At 36.8% G+C, this 26,315-nt stretch overlaps 1 protein-coding gene across 3 annotated transcripts in view; it reads left to right on the forward strand.

Moving 5' to 3' along the window:
• The window catches only part of LOC126182260 (calcium homeostasis endoplasmic reticulum protein), a 306,481-nt gene that overhangs the window by 23,338 nt on the left and 256,828 nt on the right, over positions 1-26,315 (forward strand). For all 3 annotated transcript variants that reach the window (XM_049924835.1, XM_049924836.1, XM_049924837.1), the window contains one exon: positions 25,380-25,612. In XM_049924835.1, the coding sequence (XP_049780792.1) occupies positions 25,380-25,612 (233 nt within the window). The remainder of the gene's footprint in view (positions 1-25,379; positions 25,613-26,315) is intronic.

Consider the following 26,315-nt stretch of genomic DNA (forward strand, 5'->3'; position numbering starts at 1 on the left):
AAATTGCAATGGAATATTATCGGAGAAGGGGGAAAACATATGGCAGAAGAAAAATAAATAGTTACAAAATGTAACAATAGATGGTGGTGTACGTGTCATAATTTAATAGTGGTCGACTACAAATGACAAATGAATCATACAACAATGCCTAAGGTGTATGTTTGATGTTAAACGAACTGTACTACTCAGTGTGCATGGGTGTACAGGTGTGATACTGTTATTTACGTAAGCCCATCCACCATGGGAAGGTCATATCACATTGGATGGGAAAAATTGGTTTTTAATTGTCCTGAGGCCAAAAACTGCATAAAATGCGTCACTCACATCGGTTTTTAATTGTCCTGAGGCCAAAAACCACATAAAAACCATCAATCATGTCGGTTTTTAATTGTCATGAGACCAAAAACTGCTTAAAAAGAATCAATCGGATTATTAATTTCCATGTGACTGGTGCCAAGCATGTTCAATATGCTGTCCATCATTTTCTGCAACAAGGTGAAATCGAGAAACAGCATGTTCCACAACTGATCGAAGTTTTTCCGGGTCACATTCAGAATGTGTTGCGCAATGCGTGCCTTCACTGCAGCTAAGTTTGCAGTTGGTACACTGAACACATCATCTTTCAGGTAGCCCCACAGCTAGAAGTCACATGGATAAAGATCAGGTGATTGGGACGGCCAGGCTCTAGAGAAATGGCAGCTGATAATTCTAGCATTTCCAGTATGGCGCTTCAACAGCTGTTTAACTGGATCTGCGGAGGCAAGCCATCTTGCCTAAAAATGATCCCATCCACACATCAACACTGTGGGAGAGCTGGAATGATGTGGCTGCGCAAAAGACACTCATAGCACTTACCGTTGACGGTACAGGTAACAGGACTAGAAGCACGTGTCTCTTTGAAAAAATATGGCTGTATGATAAATGATGTCGCAAACCTGCCCAACACAGTCATTTTTCAGGATGAAGTGGCACTGGTTGACTTGCATGTGGATTTTCCATTGCCCATATTCAACAATTTTGTGTATTGACATATCCTGTCAGATGGAAGTGGGCTTCATCTGTCCACAAAATCTTCCACGGCCAATCGTTGCCCACTTCCATGCGAGCAAGAAATTCTCTTGCTGGCAGGTCAACAGGGTGCAACTCATGCACAGGGGTAATTTTGAATGGATAGCAAAGAAGGATGTTTCGTAGGATTTTACGCACCATGCTCTTTGGTATGTCCAATGTTCGGGCAATTCTCCATTCACTACATGTTTGCACACCACCATTCATCTCCTCCTGCATTTCTGTGGCCACTGCTTCCACTGACATTGAATAAATTTGTTTCCTCCCTCTACCAGGTTGCACACCAGAAGAACCTGTCTTCGATTTTCCAAATCATTTTCTTCAGACCCTTGGCAATCATCGGACCGTCGCCTTTTTTCAAACCCCTCATTGTCAGGACCTTCTGCAGAGCGTGCACAGTCGTCATTCTTGTAATACAGCTTTACAAGCAGAGCGTGATTATGCATTCAGAGTCATGACAAATGTCGCAGACCTGAAAGGAGGAAAAGTCGTGTACCCGACATGTTTATACCAACTTCAGTGGGTCATGTGCATGTCAGATGTTTTCATTTACGTATTCTGACACATACAGTGCCATCTATTGATCAATTTTCACACTATTTTTTTTATTCTGCCATACGTTTTCCTCCTCTTCCAATAACATTCCGTTGCAGTATGACGCCATTCTGACCAGTGGTGTTATTTCTATAGTGTTTTGAAAGTTTAGTTTTAATTGTAATCACCCTGCACTTCTCATGGTCTACATCTGAATATCAGTGGTAAGGACAAGTTAGCAGAAAACATAAGGGAGCCCACCAGCACACAATGACAAATACCTGTGGTTGGGGTAGGTGAGACACACATAGGTCAAATTAAAATCTCAGACTGATAGCGTAAGGAAAATTAAATTGGCCAAAACTCCCAGTTCATTTCATGATAATAGAGCAAAAGCCGACATCAACTTGCTTCATCAAAATATTAGGAGGGGAAAAATACAATAAATGAATTGTTAATTTGTTTGCAACATCTTAGTAGTTGGAAAGAAATTGATGCCTTCTGTCTGTCTGAACACAATAAAAGAAATAAAAGCCCAAGGGGAGGAATTTAAAAAGTTAAATGGCTTGTCTAATAGTATTACAGCCCAAGGGACAAGCATTGTCAGATTTAAAAAGACAAGGGGAGGAGGTAGCTACAGAAGTAGTCAGTATCTCTAATATAGAAGAGTCCTTATTAAATTTACATAAGGAGTTGCAGATTACAATTGTAAAACAGTGTGATTTAGTCAGGAAAGAGGTTCAAGAACAGTTTAAAGATGTAAACAATAAGAAGCTACAAATAGAGGAATTGTGTAATCATGAATTAGAAAGTGTACATAATCAAAACTCAGCTACACAAGGCTGAGTAAAGGCTTTAGTACGAAGTAGAGATTTTGGTGAAGTAATTGGTGCCCCAGATGCTTTCATTAGTCTGGAGGAGCACCTACAAGAATTAGTTGAACAAAAGGCACAAGAGAAAGTTGAATCCGCTGGTGCTACAACTAATTCTTTGGGCCATACTGTTGAACATTAGATAGTATACGATGATTGTAAATCTAACAAGGAACAAAGTCGGTGTGAGGTCACAAGTTCAATCTTTAGTAAGGCTCATTTGAATATGTTGTGTTAATAATTATGACAGGAAAACAATTAGCTTCTAATGACTCACCATGTGCATCAGGAGGATGACAGAAAATCAATGTCTGGGAGGTGCAAAGATCCACACTGTGGGATGTATGTATTGCACTTCACAAAATGGACATTGTTGACATTAAAGAAATTTTTGAAACAAACCATTTACATGTACCATAAGTACCACATGAAAATTAGCGTGGCACAGTGATCACAAAGGTTTGCATCATCAAGATAAAAGGCGAACTCCTTGGGAGTTACAAACTCTGCAGTACATTGAGCTAGGTATCCACTCTTAAGCAATGTGTACAGAATCATATTGGTGTAATGGGGTAATGAGAACTGATGGAATGTGATGCAATGCAACTGCCATTTTACCACTCTTGCTTGCTGTGGTGTAAATAATGCTTGCTGTCCTTGCAAGATCACGCACATGAGAAAAAGATCATATGGGGAAGAGCATCTCCAACTCCTTGCAGCACAATAAATAACTTTCCAGACAAATTACCATGCAGATTAACAGTCAGCATAATTGTGTGGGGATGAGTTAAAAGATTGATGTTAATTGATATTGGATACAACTCTCTTGGTTCCTACCTGCAATTTCCAGGGTTCTTTTCATATGCATTTTATTTTCAAATCCTGATTGGTCAGAGTTGAAAACAAATTCCTTACAAATGATAGGATAAGTTTGTTTATCTCATCTATAAATTTTCAGGGCAATTCTGGAGTTCGATATGCATCTTCAAGTTGATACTTTGTTTGAAATTTCGTTATTTTACGTCTTCCAATGCTGTATTGCTGTTTGAAATTATGCAACCATCTCCTGCTTACTTTGAAATCACTGTAATCTGTGTTGTGCACAAGATTTTTGCATAATTAGTTAGGTGACTATCATGCACACTTTGTAAACTGTATTGAGGTTCCTTGAAATGTGCAAACTCTAGTTTCTGAAACAAATGTCCGTTATCCTCCCTTGAATATCTGTAGTTTTTCTTGTGTACTACTTGGTCATATTGCTGTTGAAATCTGTTTACAATTTTTTTATTTTATTTTATCTATTTATTTTCTTTTTAGTATGCTGTGAATGATTTTCCATGTGCATAATTATGTTTAGTACCTGCTCCGTGGACAACAATTGTCCTTTACTATGTTTCACTGGAGATGAGAGATTTGTGGCTCCCTGACTGACAAGGATGATAGACTACGTGGCTCGACATCTCTTTCAATATCACTTTCACTTGTTAAGAATGTATCATCATCGAGGTACTCCTGAAGTACATTTTCCACACAATCAAGTGTATATGACACCACATGTTCCACTGACTCATCATCTGGAAATACTAACATTTCATCTGCCACTCCTCTCCCACTCTGAAAAAACCCTTGGTTTCCTTTCTGACAAAATATCAACTTTGGTAACCATTGTTGCAGATATAATGCAATGTTTGCTTTGTTTACTTTTGCCATTGCTCTGCTTTATATGAACACCACTGGCACTGTAGGGCTGTAGTGATTTACTCATTGCCTGTGCGGTTCAGCTACACTCCATAGCCTCGTGCTGTGCTCACTGTTGGACATCATCAGTACTGCCTCGTGTTGCCATTAGCAGTCAGTGTTGTGATTGTGTGGTAGACAGTACGTTGGGTGTCAAGTGCCGTAAACATCGTTGGTGTTTTGTGACTTGGACCCAAGGGGTTCTGTGTAAGTATGTTAAATATTTACCTTGTAAAGAATATGATGGTGACAATGATTTGATCTTTGAGAGCAGTGTATGTAAATAAAACATGAGCACAGCTGATGACACTAATACAATTTCTTATGTTAAGGGCCTTTGTGACAATTATGTGAGCATTAAGGACAATCGTAATGAAGTCTTTAAGTCCTAGATATTTAGTATGTAAGATACCAGGCCAAGTTTTGGCCTTGAAGGGAATAAAAATTGGTGGTAGTGGACAGTACAGTGTGTCACACTCACTACGTTTTGTAGATTCACCAGTTAAAAGAACATTGTTTATTAGAGAGGCTGATAGAAAAAATTTATGATGAATTTTCTCTCCTGATCCGGGAGGAGATTGTAAGTTTTAGGGCAGAGAACATTTGGAAGCAGTAGGGACGCAATGTCGCTGATGACCTGGTACTAGACTGTATGTTGTATTTACTTACTTCAGGAGAGTTGTATAAACGTTTTCTTAATGTTAAGCTAGGTTTATTACCAGTTGCCTGATGCAATATAGCAGTCTCAGATGATTCCTGAGTTCCAAATTATTTTGAATGAACTAACTCATATATCTCCAGGTTTGTCACCAGTAGAAATTATGAATAATGGTTTCGTTGATGAACCACCATTTAAGTTATTTAAATGGCCACCTTCAACAAAAATACTTTGAAAAAGTGATTACATTTGTGTTCCAGGTTGACAGTTTAGTTAAAGATTATAATCCTAGTTCTATCTTGCTGAAGGAAACAAACAATCTTTTTCCATGTCTTAGGGAAGTCTTCTAGATACTGGGCCTTCCTCCTCCAAAAGCAGTATACTCAGCAGATTTGGAGATAGATCAGGAAAAGGGATTATACAACATTGACATATTAAAGAAATTCAGACCCCCAGGAGAACTTGTGAGCTTTGCAGATTCGACAGGTTATCGATCATTTGGTGTCAGAGTTAACTGTTTTACTAGTACCCATTTAGTTTTCTCCAAAGCAATTTATCTTCCACTGTCATAGACCAACATTGCAGTTGCCTTTTTTTCCCCAAATCCCATTCTTGATTTTTCATTTTCTTACTTCTCTGACAGGAGTACCTATTCTATTATCCCTCTTTCCACATTCATATGTCTCTGTCGCTGAAACCCTTCTTTTCCGCAGACCACATAGTGGTAATCACGATCAACTAATGTATGGTAGCATGGGACAGTGACACACTTATGGCGACAAAAGAAAACACAGTTAATTGATGCAGACAGTATGTTTGGTGGCCATACAAACGTTAGTCACATCACAAAAACAGAGAGTGGATGGGAATAGGAATAACTGAAGGCAGTTATGACATGCTAACATGTAAGTAAAAGAAAAGAAGTAATTTGGCAAGCAAATTATCTTGCCGATATAGCCAAGCCTTTAATTATCTGTAGTGAAAGCGTGCTATGAATTGTTTAACAATTGATGCAACGGAAGTGATATGGAAGGCTCAAATTCTCTTAATGCAAAGTAGAGTGATTGGTTAGCTATTCAGTTGATGTGTCTTGTCTTATATGAACTAGATTGATTAAACAGACATTAAGAGCAAACTTAGAGAAGTATTTTCAATAGAAGTTGACAGGCTACCCGTTAATATATAATGAGTTCTTGTTTGAAAGGATGATGTAAAGATAGGCTCAGAGGCTGTGCATATGGTTGAGGAATTAGAGTGGGGTATACCAATTTTTATGTAGGCATTGGAAGAGAAAGATAGGTGAACCCAAGGAAGGGAAGGTCTGTTCCTTGGTCAAGTGAATCCATGTATGGAATGACAAGAACCATTTTTATGTATATAGGGATTAAAAATGCAGCCTCAACAACAAAATACAATAAGATATTTATACAATATCTTCCCATAGAAGAAGGTGTAAGTGCAGCTCTTACAGAGGTAGGAAGCTGGACAGTGATGGTTAGTCACACAATTGAAGCGTTCTCCAAAACAGTTAAAGGCTGAAAGACTTTCCTGGGCATTGATGATTCTATGAACTGACGTTTCCACTCTTAGTTGACTTACCCTAGATCTGAGATTTGAAATTGTGTAAAGTCGAATTGTAACTCATTATAGTAAAGATGGACCCAAACAAGTTTTGTCTCAATAAATTTGAGAAACATATGTGGTTGTGACCAGTGAATTAAAAGAAATCATAAATGTAATGATAGGCTGAGTAAACAAGGCAAGTATCTCTCATGTTCTGATCTACAGAAATGAAACAATGTACATGTAATATTATTACATGATTGTACAAAGGCAAGTCTCGTACACAAGAGAAATGAAAAGCGAAAGGGGAAAAACTGTTCGCCAGTTGATATTTTTAATGAGCGACAGTATCATGAATCGGGCATACACTCCTAACTTCAATGATGTTAAGTGTGAAAGAATCCTATTATAAAGACACTCTTATCTTTTAACTAAGCAACCTGAATTATGTAGTATATACATTTTCACTAATGGAAATGGAAAAGGGAAGAGGTAAGTTCTTGTAAAGTCCAAGATAAGGGAAAGAGATGGTGAGAAATGATGAGTCGATACATAAGTTACAAAGCAAAGGAATCGTGAAGGTGATGGAGATTTTGGAATATATATCATTAAGTAAGGAGCACTGTACAGGATAATGGTCAAGTTTATCATGGGCAGATAAATATTCTCTAATTATAAAGTATCAACAGAAATGAAATATATTTAAACATGTTTTGGTTGTTTTAAGAGGTATAAAGGGGTTTAGTCTTAAGGGACATTAAGGACTGACAATAATAATAAGAAAATCAATATGTAGTCAGCAAATATGTGGTTGATCTCTTATTTAATAAATTGGATGCTGAAAGTACTTTAGGTTGTTCAAGTAATACAAAGAAGTGTGCCACATCATCTGCGTGGGGAGAAACTACAATGATAGTCCTGCAGGGTTCAATCGTTGGCCCACTACCTTTTTTGCTTTATATTAATTATCTGCCATTTCATTTGAATCAGGAGGCAGAATTAGTCCTGTTTGGAGATGATACAAGCATTATTGTGAAGCCGAACAAAGGAACATCAACAGAGAAAATAGTAAATGAGGCTTTTGTGAAAGTTAGTGAATGGTTTTGCACAAATGGGCTAGCTTTATACTTAAATATGTAGTTCACTCAGTTTTGTTCTTTGGAAAATATCTCACATCCTTTTAATTGTGTGCACCAACCAGAAATAATAAACAGGATAGCAACTCGTAAGTTCTAAGCTGTATGTATTGTGGTTCAGCTACTTTTGTCATAAGAATTACTACCAACTTTAGGGATGTAGAAGTCAGTACATTAACATATGTTCACAGCTTGTGGTTTAGTGGCTAGCATCACTGTGGACTGGGTATTTGTGTTGTCTTAGTAATTTCATCTCATCTTCATTGATGCGCAAGTTGCTGAAATTGCATCACATATAAATATTTGCAACAGCTGGCCAAATAGCACAACAGGATCTCCTGGCCAGTAATGCCACACAATCATTTCATTTCAATTAACATATTTTGCATATTTTCATCCATTGATGTCTTGTAGGCTAATATTTTGGAGTCACTCATTGCTAAGGCAAAAAGTGTTCATTGCACAAAAACAGATACTTGGAATTATTCGTGGAATTTACACACATACATCTCTTTCAAATAAGCAGCTGGGAATATTAAACACAGCCTCACGCTACATTTATTCGGTTAAGAAATTTCTTGTCAGCTGTCCATCTAAGTTTAGGTTAACAGAGATAATCACCAGTACAACACTAGAAGGACAAAAATTACATGCATTACTCTTTCATAAGTGTAACTTTGACACAGAAAGGGGTGAAATATACAGCTATGAAACTCTGAAAATGTAAACATGGAAATAAGATGCCTGAAAGATCTCAGAAGTGTTTTCAAATATAGATAAAAAAGCCTTTTCAAAAACAACTCATATACCATACAGGAATTCTCGAGTAGAGGTAATCAGTCACTAAGAAAAACAGAAGAGTAAACCTGTAAATGTCCAGCATGCTGCTATATAAATGTTGTTTTTTATTTTTTCTTTAGTTGAACCACGAAACCGGGTGATTTCAGACTCAAGGGGGATTCTAGACAGCATGGTTTATTTGCTCCTCCATGCTCCATAGCAACAAATTGCCACTCATTTTCAATTCTGCACACCATTTATTTTAAACACAAGACTGTATTCTGAACAACAGTCTCATTGTGAAAAGTTCAAGCAGTACTGTCAAATTGAAATGTTCTGTTGTTGCAACTGATGAGAAAATATGATAACTGCAGTTGTCAATGAGCTAAGTAGCCTATGGCATTGAAACAATTCCTGTACAGGTTTTTCGAGTTTTTGTGTAAAGTTATAAATTAACGATGGTTTTACAAAACTGTGTACTATGTGGGGTGATTTCGATCAATGCTAAGAATGTATAAAAGCAGGAAAGGTCCTAAAGTATGGTATAATTACGATCTGGAACTAAGATAAAGCTGTTCGTGATATTCACTGTGGCACTCTATTGATTTGTATGGTGTACCTAGTACAACCCTATAAAATAAAGTGTGGGAAATTTACCCAAAAAATTGGGAAGACAACCAGTACTAAATGAGGAAGAAAAAAAAAATTTGAAGTGAAGTTCTTGAGGGCTGCACATTTGGGATTTCCATTCACTAAATTGGATATTGGATATTTAGCAAAAGGTTACCTTCATGGATCTGGCCAAAAACTGAAGAAATTTTCGAATAATTTAACAGATGAATGGGTGCATTTATTCCTCAAGCAGCATTCAGAAGATCTCTTCATTTTCTTAAGCTAGAATGCTAAGAAAACTCACACAGAAGGCAACAAAGAGACAATTTAGATATATTTCTCCAATATAAAGCCAACGCTGGAAAATCTCTTACCTAGCAACATAATCAACTTTGACAAAACCAACATGACAAATGATACGGGCAAGCAGGAGACACTTACAAAACAAAGGAGTAATCATGCTGATGACGTGACAGATTCATCGAAATCTAGTGTCTCGATAATGTTGGCAGCAAGTGCCATTGGTAAACTGCTTCTTCCAAATGTCCTTTATAAATCTGAGCATTTGTGGGACATGTGGCAAGAAGGTGGCCGGCAAGGAACCTGTTTCAATATAGATAAGAACAGATGGACTGATCTACTGATATTTGAAGACTGGTTCTTTACAATCACTTTGCTCTATTTGAAGAAGCAAAATGGGTCAACAGTGATGATCAGGGACAGCTTATCCAATACGTGTCTTTACGTGTTATTGAAGAGTGTGAGCAGAACAATATTTCGTTCACTTTCCTTCCCCGAGTAGCCCCCTTCTCCTCCAAATGCTGGATGTAAGTTTCTTCAGACCAATGAAAGCAGAGTGGCGAGGTGTATTAACTGAGAGGTGGAAGTACATTCGCAGGTCCATTTCCAAGGATGCTTTCCCATCTCTCCTGAAGCAGACACTGTCTAGGATTTCAGCAAGCATTTCATAAAACAGACCTAATCCCATTTGATCCATATCAGTCTTAAGGAAATTGCCTGATAATAAGGAGGGCTGGCAAAGCAACGCAGCAACATATCAGTTAGGGCCCATGACTTACAGGAAAATGAAAACAGTGTGGAAAGAAGTGATGGGTCTTCTAATGGCAGTGAAAGTGGAAACAACCTTTCATCCAATGAAGCTTTATTGCTGGAAGAAGTGGCTTTTCTTGTTACAAACTATAAATACACATCCAAAAACAAGGAGCATACACAGCAGTAGAGGGAAGTGTGTTTGCACTCATGTGGGTACAGTAGAAAAGTGTGTATATTTCCTATTGTCCCAGATGAAGACACAATACAAAAAGACTGAGATCCATGAGTACTTCCTATACCAGTTGAGAAGAGAGGGATGTTTATTTTTGAGAAGATATGCTTTATACTTGTTGGCCATTGTAACTTCATGGACAATGTTTGAAGCATTTGCAACTCGGGTGTGAATGCTCAGTAAGAAAACTGATTTTGATCTTTCAGTAGAATCTCTTTGTTTTGTTTTTATTTTTAATATTTTGATTTGGAACTTTTAAAATTTGCAGTTTAATTCATCCAAAAATAAAAAAAAATTATCTGCAGTATATAAAATTCATTATTTCCATCCATATTACTTATTTTTAATTGTCAACAACCTTAAAATGTGTTAAAAGTCACTAAAATTAAATAGAAATAATGTAGAATTTAAAAAAATAGTCAACTTTCGTCCGATTTCTGCTCATATACTTTGAAGTTTCTAACAGAGATTTAAAAAACACACAAGTCCGAGATCACGCCAATCCATGGGTTGATTTCAGACTTTTTGTTTGTCTGTCTTAGTATAATATAGGTACACACAGATAGGATATTTTATTTGTTACACATATACCCTATTATTATGTAACAAACATTGTAATCTAACAAAACCTGTAGAAGTTAGGTTGAAAATAACCACCAAACAGTCCGAAATCACACCATGATTGTAAGTACTCTATATTTCTTTTCTTGTCATATTCAACATGGTAACATTTATCATGAATTTTATCTTTGTGATGAGTAACTAACTATACATAAATGTAATCTTCCGTCATCATAAAACCAAAACATCTGAAACAATACATAAAAGTTTTCATGGACAAGGATGTATGACACGAACAACAACAACTTATATATTCTTGCATAATTCACACTCCCGCACACACGGCACTTAAAAAAATCCCATCATCAATCCATAAAAATTAAAAAGCGTTGTTAGTAACAGTAGTGCAGTGCTTTTATTACAGTCGCTATCTAAATAGCCCCTTGGTGTAATGCAGCATATAATTCAGTTCTTGTTAATTTGGCTGAATAAAATAATTTCTTTTTACCTAATACAGAATTTAACTATTTTTCAGGACAGAGGAATTATTTTGCTCTAGGCAAAGTGATTTTCACAAACACACCGTTAAGTTTTTGACATGTGCAGGGTTCCCGTTGTGAAAGAGTAGTTTTTGTAGAAGTTTGGCTTTTCTCTTGAATGATGATCGTTGGTTATAACTTGAGCTTGTCATTAAGCTTGATGGTTGATAAAGCTCGGCTTTGTCTTCAGATTCCGCAATTGCTGGAGGTATATAGAGTTTAGCATAAATGTAATTTCATAAATAAATATGACACTTTTCCAGTTAATGTGATGAGCATTCTTTCTCTCAGCTTTAAAAAAAAAAAAAAAAAAAAACTCTTCATCTTCACATTTTTTTCAGAAGAAACATTACCAATAATCAGTCAGTCTCAGTGTAAATGTCAAAATTGACAACTTGAGATACAACAACAGAATGCTCATAAATTTGACAGATAACGTCTCGTCTTAAGTTTTCAGCAGAATCTGCAGCATTGTCATGATGCACTCTTTAATCAATGGCGTGCCCTATTTCTCCATGCTGGGGCACTGAAGCACAGACTAACTCAGTGTCCAGTAGGTACCACAACATGTGTATATGCTGCAATCACCGTTCCAGCTTGAAGGCGTGTGGCATCAATCTGTATCAGTTGACACGGAAAAAAGTCACAAAACTTTCAAACTATTTTTGTCTCTATTTAGCTACTAAAAGTGGTTTCAGGTATCACAGTCATCATGCGTCAGTTAGGTAAACATTACACCACATCTGGTAATTCATATAGTACTCAGATTTCAGTGGAAATGATGCGAGTGGACATGTTCACAAGGAAAATATAGTCCCAATCATGTAGACGGTCCAGAGTTGACTTATTACCAGGAATTTGCAGTAATGAAACTGTGTGGTCCATGCTGCTGAACACTTGATTATGAATGTATTCCACTCATCTCCATCTAGCAGGATCTGTTTCTCAGACCATTGAGCAGTTTCACATGGCCATCACATTATTTTGTCCATGCCAAGCTTTGGCTCGCTCAGGATGAGTTCTATCACAATGTCTCGATCATCACAATCCTGCTTTACTGCTCAGTGTCTTGTGTCAAACAATGGAAAGTCCAGGCTGGATTGTAACAATATTATCGAAAGGATAATTGTTATTCACCATATAGCTGATATGCTGAGTCACAGATAGGCACGATATAAAGACTGTCACGCAATAAGCTTTCGGCCAACACACTCACACGTGATCACAGCCTCTGGCAGCTGATACCAGTCTGGCTTCAGCTGCCAGAGACTGTTGTGTGTGTGTGTGTGTGTGCGCGCGCGCGCGCGCTTGCGTGCATGCGTATGTTGTCTATATTTGATGAAGGCCTTCTTGGCCAATAGCTTATTGTCGGACAATTCTTGTTGTCCCTATCAGTGTCTTGTGTCTAACTGTTTGTTGTGCAGCACATTAACAATTACTTTTTCAGATCAATAGTATTTAACCACTTCTACAAATATTAGACATTCGTTTGTAGACCTTATTACAGTAAATTGGCATTTATAAAATTAATACTAACAGTTTTATTTTCTGCAACTAACTATTAAAGGGCATAATTAGTATCACTTCTGGTGGGAGGGGGTTTACCTTCATAGTCTCAGATGTTATTGAATTTAGCATATGTTAAAATTCAGGAGTAAAAAACATGTATTTTTTTGTTTTCTCCGAAAAAATTCTGCCCCGAGATACAGGCCTCCAAAGGTGACACTGCGAATGACATTTTGAAGACGCGAATTTTGGTTTTTTATTTATGCTGTATCTCTGTAATATTTCTAGATATGTTGTTAGAGTTTTTTATATTTGAAAGATAATTGCTTTATGATTAAAATGGTATCCTCCATTTGAACATATCTGTCAGAGTTCTTTTACTGCTGCCTTTTGAATTTTTTTATAATTTACAGAAAATTTTTTTTTTCAATAACGCCAATCCATAAAAGTTGGATTTTTTTTCTGTTGATTACTACCATTTAGTAATATATTCTCTGTCTGGGAGAGCTTCCTCTTTTAAGTTGGTCAAGTTTTATTTTAAAAAATCATTTTTTTAACGTTCAAGGGTAATGTATGTCTTCACTGAAGTTGTTTCTTACTAATTTCTTTGTTACAGTTTTTTTTTTATATAGTCTTTGTTGCAGTTATTTCTTATCACTTTCTTTGTTGCAGATGTTCCTTACACTTTGTTTTAGTTTCTTGTCGGTTTCTTTGTTGTGGTTGTTCATTGCAGGTTTCTGTATTGTAGTTGTTCAGTGCTAATTTGTTTACTGAAGAGGCTTCTAAGAAATCTGAGGTCATACAGTGAGTTCTGTGTTTTCGTGAGGAATTTGCCTTTTGACACAGTTGCAGTGTGTTTTGTGAAAAGGACTATTTGAAATGCCATCTGACTTTGGCCACAGTAGAGTGAAATGTGCTGACTATTTGCATATGTAAGATATATAAGACAAACAAAAAAACAGACTTTGTTCAGGTTGGGAATAAGTGTTCTCATTTGAAGACTCTGTTTCAAAGTGAAGATGTTTCCAGTGATGACCTTTTGTGTTCTAAATGTTTTGACAGAATAACAACAATGATAGTATCTGAAGAAGGTGAAGCCTCCCATGGTGCAGATGATGCAGATTTTGCATCAATAGAGGAAGAATTAAATACCCTGAATCAGTCAGCTACAGAGGTAGGTGTTAGTCCTGTTAAGAAACTGGTCAGTGAAGTCGAGTCATAAGCTCTATGCATCAAGAAAGTGCAGAGAAAGTACTAAAGCTATGGATGAATACACCGCAGCAAAACTGACCACACCCTTCAAAGCAGAAATTCCATCTTCAGAAGAAAATGAACCTAACAAGGGAACCTCCCCATCGCACCCCCCTCAGATTCAGTTATAAGTTGGCACAGTGGATAGGCCTTGAGAAACTGAACACATATCAATTGAGAAAACTGGAAGAAGTTGTATGGAACTATGAAAAAAATTAATAAAATATACAAACTGAGTAGTCCATGTGCAACATAGGCAACATTCAGGAGAATCTGAGCTCAGCAGCGTCGTGGTCCCGTGGTTAGCGTGAGTAGCTGCGGAGCGAGAGGTCCTTGGTTCAAGTCTTCCCCCGACTGAACATTTTACTTTCTTTATTTTCGCAAAGTTATGATCTGTCCGTTCGTTCATTGACGTCTCTGTTCACTGTAATAAGTTTAGTGTCTGTGTTTTCTGACCGCACCGCAAAACCGTGCGATTAGTAGACGAAAGGACATGCCTCTCCAATGGGAACCGAAAACATTTGATCGCAAAGTCATAGGTCAACCGATTCCTCCACAGGAAAACACGTCTGATATATTCTATACGACACTGGTGACGGCATGTGCGTCACATGACAGGAATATGTTGTCGGCCCACCTAACTTGTACACTTAGCGAATGGGTAAAAAGATTCTTCTACCTTGCCCGATTTAGGTTTTCTTGTGGATGTGATAATCACTCCCAAAAAAAGTGATGAAAACATAAGAGTTTGTCACATAAACAGAAAATAAAAAATTAAACTTTTCACTCGAGGGAAGACTTGAACCTAGGACCTCTCGTTCCGTAGCTGCTCTCGCTAATCATGGGACCACGGCGCTCCTTGACTCCCAGTCTCCTTGATGTTGCCTATCTTAAAATGGACTACGTAGTTTGTATGTTTTATTAATTTTTTTCATAGTTCCACACAACTCTTCCTGTTTTGTCGATTGATCTGTGTTCAGTTTTTCAAGGCCTATCTACTGTGCCAACTTATAACTAAATCTGAGGGGGGTGCAATGGGGAGGTTCCCTTGTAAGTAGTCTTGTACCTCTTGCCAGGAATTTTTCACAAATATCACTTCAGCTGTTGAATATTGTGAATCCTACAGTGAAAAGGTGCAAGTTTTAACTATTATTCCAGACACATTTTCAAAGAAAACAATTTTGAACTATGTTTCATCAGTATCACAGTAGGGCCTACATAGTAGACAAATCAAGAAATGTGAGGTCTGTAAAAGTAGTCTTTGGAAGACCGGATTCCTATTATGGTCATCTTATAGAAGCAGCTCAAGTTCGGATAGTGCAGTCATCTTATCAGGAAGATAAATGGGATTGTTCTCACTAGAGTGCCAACAAAAAATACACTATAACTGTAACAGGTCAAAAACTTGTGGAAGTGAAGAGATACATGACTCTCAGTATTAAATAAATTTTTGCAATTTATAAGAGCAACTATATAACTTCACCTATTGGAAGATGAAAACTTCATGCACTAAGACGTAAGTGGGTTGTTCCACACCCACCTAGAGATGTCTTTTTATGTGTGTACTGTGCGAATTTTGAACTTTGTGTGGTAACTTCGAATAACTTAATTGAGCACGTGACTTATGACACCTTGGTTGGGCGTGTGAAGTCATCAGTAGTCTGTTACGTCAAGTGGGAGACTTGTTTGTTTCAAGAATGTGGTGACTGCCCTGGAAAGGGAGGACTGTCTTTACAGACACTTGGCCTGGAAGGCGTAGCAGATAACTCTGCAGGAATTACATATGTGATGTGGGAGGAAAATAAACTAATTAAGAAAACTGTTGCCTTTGACAGTTTCATTGATGAACTTGGTAAATGGTCAATGAAAGCAGTAATACACCAGCATCTGAAGAAATTGCAACAAGATACTGGAGAAGTGAAAGGGTGTGTACATGCTGAAGAACTATGTTTAATGCTTCACGTGATTTTTCTGAGAACTACTCAGTAGTTCTCCCACAAGAAGTACAAGGGTATCATTGGAGTAATGACCAAGTTTATATTTTTACAGGGTTGACATATTTTCAAAACAAGACCACAAATGTTGCAGTTATGAGTGATGACACAGGACATGACTCAGCACATGCTTTGCTAGCAATGTGCAAAATTCTTGAACTGCAAACAGGAGCAGAGAAATGATCATTATTTCTGATGGTGCTCCTAGTCATTTTAAAAATTCTTACCAGCTGTTTGAATTGAGTAAGTCGCTTGTGCCAACTGACTGGGTATACAATGCTACTGGTCACGGGAAGGGGCCTTGTGATGGTGTAGGCGGCCTGCTGAAGCACCAGGCTACAAAACATAATCTTTCCAGACCAAGTACAGCTGCTGCAATTCAGAATACTGAGGATTTTATGAGAGTTGTGAAATCATACACACCCACAGCCCTCATTTTTCTGTCCATAGAGGAAATCGAAGTATTCCATGAGCAGGAAAATGAAGAATGGTCCAAACAAACTACTCCTGTGAAAGGAGTTGTTGTTGTTGTTGTTGTTGTTGCAGCAGCAGCTTTATTCATCCGTAGATCTCTTTACAAGGATATAGGACATGTCAAAGTATTTACAAGTTTAGACCAATTTAAAATAAGTTAATTCGTTACACATATATTTACAGACTTCTAGTTAGAGACACTCATTAGATTTACTCCTGGTATACAATACTTTTTTTACAAGTAACTTAATGCCACACTGTTCACTCATATGTTACACGCACACCTGGTGATCTCTGGGCCATTTTCTGTACCGCAACTTCCCATTTGCTATCCTGAAAAACTGAGTAAGCATCCCTCCATAATGAGTGAGATGTTGAGCTCAGAAAGAGGAAGAGGTGTTAGTATTGTGCTATGCATAGCTTGGGGATAAGTATTTCTAGAAAGGAAAAAAAAAAACAACATAAAGTGAAGGTGTTATGTGGAATGTTGGATGTTTTATAATCATTATTATTTTTCTTTCTTTCTTTTCTCAGACGTTATGTCTGGTCAAAAATGTAAAGTGATGCGGACCTTGATCAAGCGTGACTTCCTTTTAACTGTACGGTATATGTTATATTGCATTTAGGAACTTTTGGGTGATTGAACATGTATCAATAATTACGGATTTCTGTAGTTGTATATATAAGTTTGGATGTAGCTGTATTGCATTGATGTACTGGTGGATATTGTGTGGTATGACTCCTGTAGTTGGTAGTATAATTGGTATAATGTCAACTTTATCTGATGCCACATGTCCTTGACTTCCTCAGCCAGTTGGATGTATTTTTCAATTTTTTCTCCTGTTTTCTTTTGTATATTTGTTGTATTGAGTATGGATATTTCGATTAGTTGTGTTAATTTCTTCTTTTTATTGGTGAGTATGATGTCAGGCTTGTTATGTGGTGTTGTTTTATCTGTTATAATGGTTCTGTTCCAGTATAATTTGTATTCATAATTCTCCAGTACATTTTTTGGTGCGTACTTGTATGTGGGAACATGTTGTTTTATAAGTTTATGTTGTAAGGCAAGCTGTTGATGTATTATTTTTGCTACATTGTCATGTCTTCTGGGGTATTCTGTATTTGCTAGTATTGTACATCCACTTGTGATGTGATCTACTGTTTCTATTTGTTGTTTGCAAAGTCTGCATTTATCTGTTGTGGTATTGGGATCTTTAATAATATGCTTGCTGTAATATCTGGTGTTTATTGTTTGATCCTGTATTGCAATGATGAATCCTTCCGTCTCACTGTATATGTTGCCTTTTCGTAGCCATGTGTTGGATGCGTCTTGATCGATGTGTGGCTGTGTTAGATGATACGGGTGCTTGCCATGTAGTTTTTTCTTTTTCCAATTTACTTTCTTCGTATCTGTTGATGTTATGTGATCTAGAGGGTTGTAGAAGTGGTTATGAAATTGCAGTGGTGTAGCCGATGTATTTATATGAGTGATTGCTTTGTGTATTTTGCTAGTTTCTGCTCGTTCTAGAAAGAATTTTCTTAAATTGTCTACCTGTCCATAATGTAGGTTTTTTATGTCGATAAATCCCCTTCCTCCTTCCTTTCTGCTTAATGTGAATCTTTCTGTTGCTGAATGTAAATCACACTAAAAGGGGGGTTAGCCCTATCAGTGGTTTGTTCTTTTCATCGCCTTTTACGACTGGCAGAACATACCGGAGGCCTATTCTTTTCCCGGGCCTCCACAGAGTTTATTATTATTATTATTATTATTATTATTATTTATTTGTATAATATTTTTTTATCAAATCCCTACTCTGTATTATCTAAGTAATCCTTCAATGTATAAAATTTATTGCATAACTGGTACTTTTTAGGTGCCTTTTTAAATTAGTGTATTTTTGCAATTTTTTAAATTTCTTTTGGTAATTTATTGTACAGTTTTATTCCTTGGTAGAAAATGATGTTTTGAGTTTTATTTTTATTTTTTCTTGGTAAATGTAAGTTGAGTCTATCTCTTGTTACATGGTCATGGACAGAGCTGTTTGTGCAGTAATTACCAATGTTATTTTTGATGTTTACAACTGACAGGTAAATGTATTCACATGGAGCAGTTAAAATCCCCAGTGTTTTGAACAGATCTTTATAGTGAACTCGACTAGTATTTTTGGTTATTATTCTTATGGCTCTTTTCTAGAGTTTGAAAATTGTGTTCATATTTTGTGCATTTGTTCCCCAAAAAAGAACGCCATAGCCAAGAATTGAGCGTACATACGAATAATATGTAACTAAAAGACACTGCATGTTACACACTGATGATAGGATTCTAAGGGCATAACATGCTGAGACATTCTGTTTGCAAGTACCTTCCAGTGTTCACACCACTTCAACTGAGAATCAGTATTCATTCCTAGAAATTTTGTATTTGTTACACAGTCTATAGAGGTGCCATCTACATTTAATTTAACATTGTCATTTTTCCTCTTCAAACTGAAATTCATGGCATTAGTTTTCTTTATGTTCAGTGTCACTTTATTGCTTATTGACCAATCATAAACTTCCTTGAGAGTTTCATTTGCTTTCTCGGCAAGGAGTTCTCTTGTTTTCTCAGTGACTGTAATATTGCTGTCATCAGCAAAGAGAATTTTTTCACCATGAGTAATACTACTGGGAAAGTCATTGATGTATATCAGGAGTAGTATTGGTCCCAATGCGCTACCTTGCGGAACCCCTATATTAATGTATTTTGGTTCTGATAAGTGTTTAACTGATTGCTTAGATCTATTTTAAGTATATGTTATCTCTACTCTTTGTACCCTATCAGCTAGCAAGAAAGAAGAAATTTCTTTCGTTTGGCGAACACCTCAGAAACAGCAGGATCGTATTCAGATTCACAACTTGGGAAGGGGGATGTTAGTGGCGTGTGTGTATGACTGTGACTGGTAGATTGCAGAGATTATAGACACCAGTTGTGAGTTAACCAAAATTGTAGTGAACTTTATGCTACCACATGGGCCAGCTGCTGGATATAGGTTTCCAGCTGAAGGACAGCACCAGTGTGATGTGTGATCAGTGCTCACTTCCTGTTCACAATGTTTGGAAGAATGTAAGTGCTCCCTTTTCTATTGGTTCAACAGGAAGGCATCGCTTTACATCAAAGGAAGATACTGAAGCAGTGGAATACATTTTTAGTTAATTGACTGGCTAATTTCAGTTCAAAACAGAGTGCACAGAAGTTGCATAAATTGAAACCTTGAAGTCTCTGGACCCTTCACACACATTTAAAATGCTTCAAAAATGAGTCTCTTAATCATAATTCAAAACTAAAATTATGTTTAATAAGGCTAGGTTTTGATTTTTATGAACCTGTTATATGGTAATGTGGTGATAAAACAGGTTTTATGTATGGCAAAAATTTCAATTGTTTATAAAACCTGTTCAACCTAAAAGTGGAAGCTCTCTTTTTCAGGGAATGTAGAACTATATGGTAGTAATTAACAGAAAAAAATCAAAATTTTATGGATAGCATTTTTGAAAAAAAAAAGCTTTTTCCATAAATTATAAAAAAATTCAGAATGCTATAGTAAAAGAACTTTGACAGATAAGTCCAAATGGAGGTTTTTTTTGTAATCATAAAGCAATTATCCTTCAAATTAAAAAAAAAATGTAAAACTGTTCCAGAGCTACAGCCTTTTAAAATTTTTCCAAAATTCGCATCTTCAAAATGGTATGTGCATTGTCATCTTTGCAGGGCTGTATCTTGGGGCAGAAATTTTTTTGGAGGAAGCAAAGAAATACTTCTTCCTTACTTAGTCATTCATTTTAACATACGCTAAGTTCAATAACATCCAAGACTATGAAGGTAAGACTTTTTCTTAGCCTGCCTGAATTGATATAGAGTATGCCAAACAAAGAAAGTGATATTGTTCATGAAAGAAAATGATATACTGTTAAGAGCCTACTTTCTATGGATTTCGGTTCAAACATTATAATTTGGTACTATGAGAATCAACCATTTAAGACTATCAGACAACTTGATTGTTTTATCACCCTATGCTAATCTCTTCTGTTTTTGTTTACCTGTGTATGTGTTCCATAGTGTTCTTTCATGAGAAAATTATGGTGTATCTAATTTGGACCCAGGTCAGACTGTATAGGAAATCAACAGCTTCCTTCCTGTACAAACAGATTAATTTAACCTATTGCTAAATTACTGTATTCCTGTTGTCTGCATAATTGAAAACCACTGTTTAAATAATGTCAGTTACTTGAAATATTATTTGAATTGTAAATGCAAATGAGGTAGTTTCCACTGACACAGAAAACAAGAATTTGATAGCCAAATGAAGGGGATAAACCGAAGCAGATGTAATGCCCAAAGAATGTCAGCTTTGTCTTTGGTAATCAAGTTAAAGCTCCAAAAGAAGTCAGATTAGAGTAGGAGAGTAAAATATTGTGACTAAAGTTGGTATCCTTTCGATAAAAATATTTGTAACCAATGAAATTTTGTCTTTGTGATCGTGGTACATGTTTCCAAATAGTGTAATCAGATGCCAGCTTGATCTACTGAATGATTTTCTTTCAATGGCTTTTTAAAGTAATTGTTGTCCGTATATTTCATCTGATTCGCAAGCTGTAGTAGTGTGCCGTCATAAAATTCTCTGGATTGTTTATTGGCAACATAATTTCATGCAGGGTTGACCAAGTTTGAAGAGGAGTCTGCTTTTTCATTTCAAATGTTAATAAACGGACTGCAAAATTCAACATGGCTGTAATTATCATGAAGAGAATCCATAAAAAAAAAGACTTCTCAAAACTGCAACTTCAGATGAGAACTTGGGGAAGTACCCATCTGATGGAAGATGTATGAATTAGCTGGCACTTCTGTCATATCAGAAGATGAGATGGCATACTTTATTTACTGGAATTATTAACTGTGGGATTGCTTCATGTAAGGCGGATAACCATTTATTAAATGCTGAGCAAAATAAAATGGAAATTATTTTCTCAGGATTTTTATACCATTTAAAAAAATCTTCCCTGATATTCTAATTTTTTATTCCATCTTTCCTTTTACAATCTTTGGTACCCTTAAAAAATTTCCTTCTAGCACTTTGAATATGTCTTCCTTTCATGCGAAGATGTTCTGGGTTGTTGGGGCACATCACATTCCTCTTCAGACTTCATCAGTGCTTGACACTTTGGTCCTTCTGTTGGGACCATCTTAAAGATTCTACTGGTGGCCCTGGATGGCTGAGCACTTGAGGAATACCGAGTCACATTCAGTTAGAAAAGACTATCTTCCTGTACTTTTGTAAACAAGTGGAATTAATGGGTAAAAATCATTGGGCTGTCATTGTAGGACTGTTATCATTGGGTAAATACTGAAAGCAGATATTGAAAGAGAGAGGGAATCCAAAATATTATCATAGTTGTGCTGCCTTGTTTGCTTCACAGAAGGTGTTTGTGTTCATCATTTGCCACGTCTGAGTGTTTACTTCCTTAATAGAAGGTAGCTCCAAAGATGGAAGCCTGTAGCCATCATCTTTTCTGAAATTCCTCTTATTCTTCAATATTTCAACTGCTTACAGACTATCTTTTTATAAATATTACTCTTTCTAGCTAGTGCTTGTATGCTCTTAAAATCCTTAATTTGACTACATTCTTCACGGTGGTCTGCTACTGCTTATTTTACATTTTGTCTTAAACATGTGTGGCATTCATGCTCTTCAATGCATTTTCTTGTTGTCCTTCCAGTTTCACCCATAGATTCCTTGTCATAACCACATGTCACTTCATACATCCTTTTAGTGTGGATTTGGCCAGGCAATCTGTTGCAGCCTTCTATTTTTTGTTGGCTGGAAAATGTAGTCCTTCTAACATTCTTCCAAATGATCCTACCGAAGAGGACATTTATTCTAGTAACTAGTGGTAATCTTACAGAATGTGCAGGAGATTCCTCATTCTTCTTGTTTGCCTAATTATTACTACTACTGCTACTACTACTACTACTACTACTACTACTACTACTGTTTCATTTTAGGGCTCTATTTATGGAAAGATTATCATAGCCATTAGATAATAATGTTTCCTTCAGGAAAGCCAACTCTAATCACAAGGTCAAACTTTCACAGATATGGAATATTTATGGAAGGGAAGTCCAGGAAACAGATAAAATATCTAAGAATGAATGGAATTTCAATACAGATGATGGCTACGGGCTTCCATTTTCATGGTTATGGTTATCTGGTATCGAGCAAGTAAAAAACCAGCCACAGTAAGCAAGGAACAACTTCAAAGAAACATTTGAGATGGCACAATAACAAAAAGTATTTTGTATTCTGTGATGTCTCTGTTGAAAATATGATAAATTTACAGCAGTTCTCAAAATGAAATTTTCACACTGCAGCAGAGTATGCGCTGATATGAAACTTCCTCGCAGATTAAAACTGTGTGCCCGACCGAGACTCCAACTCGGGACCAATGCCTTTTGCGGGCAAGTGCTCTACCGTTAATTTCATTCTGGAAACATCACGCAGGCTGTGGCTAAGCCATGTCTCTGCAATATCTTTTCTTACAGGAGTGCTAGTTCTGCAGGGTCCGCAGGAGAGCTTCTGTGTAATTTGGAAGGTAGAAGACGAGGTACTGGCAGAATTGAAGCTGTGAGGACAGGTTGAGAGTTCTGCTCGGGTAGCTCAGGTGGTAGAGCACTTGCCCGCAAAAGGCAAAGGTCCCGAGTTTGAGTCTCAGTCCGGCATACAGTTTTAATCTGCCAGGAAGTTAAAATAGTTCTAGCTGTTGTACAGTGCACCTGTCCATCAAAACTAGGGAAAGCCTGTTAAAATAACTTTGTGACACTCTACGAAGTTTCTCTGAATTCTGGCTCTTGTAGTTAGACGTAAACCGCATATTAACACTCCCAGTGCAACATATGAAATCATGGTGCACTAGAATTTGCTTCAAACGTTTGGTCATGCCACGTGATCTTACTTTTTCACAGGTCACCTGTGCGGTGTCAAAAAGCTGACAGTACGTATTGTTCAACATTTACTACTAACTAGAAATTAGACTTTTCTTATAATTTTCACAGGTAAGTAAATAAAATAAGCGGAAGACATACTTTTTACACATTGTAATAAAATTTACAGTTAACTTCCTGTTCACATACAATATTTTCATTTGTTTCTAAAGTTGATTTTGATTTCTTTGCTAGAACCAGCGTACCTCTCTCCTCTATAAAATATCCTTCAGCCCATCGTTGTCTTGCATAAAGTCAAAAAAGCCACTTCCAAAATTAATTCTCTCTGGTTCAACTGCTGCTGTCTGCTTATGATTCCTATTAAATCCTCACCACATCGTCACATTTTTCATAGAGCACACTTGTCTTCTCTAGTAAAATCATCTTTCGACCAGCCATGCCCACACAGTTACGTATCGAAGAAAATAATAATGCGGTCTCTTGTTTATAATATTAAGATAATATTAGTATATTCATTCAGTGGCAGCCAGAAGATTTTTATCCAGTAACTCTACTTATTCGAAAAAGTGGGGAAAAATAACCTTTTGTTAGGTTGGTACATAAGTTCGTAGCATTTTTGTTTTGCATGTTGGTACTCTGATTGCTATCAGTTTATTTATTGACTGTCATTTTTGTAGTTCACTGTTGCTGTTTGAGTTTACGTATTGTCATTATGTCAAAAGGAGGTAGTGAATGGAGCTCTGGTCACTAGAAAATGGTGTGTCAAGGGGAGAAATCAGAACATTTCTGACAAAATTCTTGTGTTTGAGTTCAATAGAGGGGTGACAGCAGCGGAGCCAGCCAGGAACGAGTGCACCATGTACGTGGGGATAAAGTCGTTGCACAGAGCATAACAAGAAAATGGTTAATTCTTGTTTTAAGGAGGATCATTTTGACATTAGTGACTCTCCCTGTTCATGAAGACCTCCGAGGTCTGGATGTTGAGATGAAATGGTAGTATAAGTAATAGTATCACACAAGTTGTCCATAGAACCCATGAAATACCATCAGGTTGTCATCCTCCATCCCTTCTGCCTCCTCTTTGTGCTCAGTAAAGATGAGAGCCATAGACTTTTGGGGCTTTTATTAAGTGTTTGGTTGATTCTGTTTATGGAAAGAGGCACCACAGTCAGTTTTACAGTTACAGTGAGGAGTTAAAAAAATAATTGACATGTTGAGTTACAGAGTTCACTATCTGAAAATTTGAGTAGTTAGCAAGTTTGAAATGAGTATTGTTTGTTTATTTCACAAACAACCACAATTTGTTTACCAGTGATTACTACCTCTTCCCCAATGTGAAAAAATGGCATTCATTGCAGGGCTTTAAATGCAGTGGGTAGCTTTGGGATTCCATCAAATCATGGGTAAGGTTTCTGGACACAGAGATGTAATGTGCATGTATACAGAAGCTAGTTCACAACTGCTATACATGCCTTAATGTTGCATGATATTATGTTGAGAAGAAACTTAAGCTTATAACTTTAAAATATGTATAAGAAAGTTTGTTATATGTCCTATTGTTATCTTAATAACCACATGAAATTTATTTTCTTTAATGCTGTTATGTCTATCACACTTTCCAAAATACCAGCATAATTCAGTCATTACTCAGTATAGTGTAGTCTTTCAGGTATGACCATTAATTATTTCCAGTGAGTATGGGGCAGTATGGAGAATCTCGTATTTAATTGAATTTTCCTTTCTAGAAGCTATCTTATGGCCTATAGTTTTTAGATACATTTTTTGTCCTTAACATGCCATGCAGGTGATGTTTTATTCAGTATTTCTTTGCAGGTTCTAATGCAACAGCAACAGGGGCAGATTGAAGAAGCTTTACGAAAGGCACAACATGATTCACTGAACCAGGCAGCTGCAGAGGCCAATATCAACTTCTCTGAATTGGATGCAGTCCTTCAGCCTATTATTGACTCTTGCACCAAAGATTCAATTTCTTCGGGAAAAGGGTGGATTCTTCAGCACTCATCTCCCCATTCGGACCATGTACTCGCACAGTACTTGCTAAAGAAGTGAGTGGCAATGTACACTGTTGCTAGTTAGCTGCAAAATATAAATTATATGCCACATTTCAATAGGAGTTCTCTCTCTAGAGGTGGAGGTCAAGTGAAAGAGATGGCTTGTGAAAGAAAACATAATGTATGGAACTGAATGAATGATAAGTGCAAACACATTAGTGCAAATTTGGAGATTTTTAGAGCTGTGTGATTTTGGGCCTTTGTAACAGTTTGAGGAACAAACATGCAATTTTTGTTTTAATCCACTGCAGAAATTGCAACCTTCTGTGACTATTAAGGGGGCTGAGGAATCACCATTATCATATTGAGTTGGTATTAGATAAGGGATTAAAACGGAAGAATTTCTGTTTCATATCCCTACAAAGTGCTGCATTCAGGTATTTCTATGAGTTGAATGATTCCAGTCGTGACTTGTTGGTGCTGTATTCATAGAGTACTGTGTATTTTTGTTTATGTGAAGTGCATAATTTTAAATTTCTGAACATTTGAAGCAAGTTGCCTATTGTTACACCCCTTTGAAATCTTACAAGGTTCAGCTCAATAATTGTGCAACTTTTCTCAGCGAGTACTTCTTTACAGATAACTGTATCATCTGCAAAAAGCCTGAGTTTACTATTAATATCATCTGCAAGGTCTTTTATTAAAAACATGATAAAGTAAGGGTCCCAATGCACTTCCTAAGGACACAGTTGCAGTT

This window comes from Schistocerca cancellata, chromosome 1 (assembly GCF_023864275.1).
Source record: "Schistocerca cancellata isolate TAMUIC-IGC-003103 chromosome 1, iqSchCanc2.1, whole genome shotgun sequence".
Classification (NCBI taxonomy): Eukaryota; Metazoa; Arthropoda; class Insecta; order Orthoptera; family Acrididae; genus Schistocerca; species Schistocerca cancellata.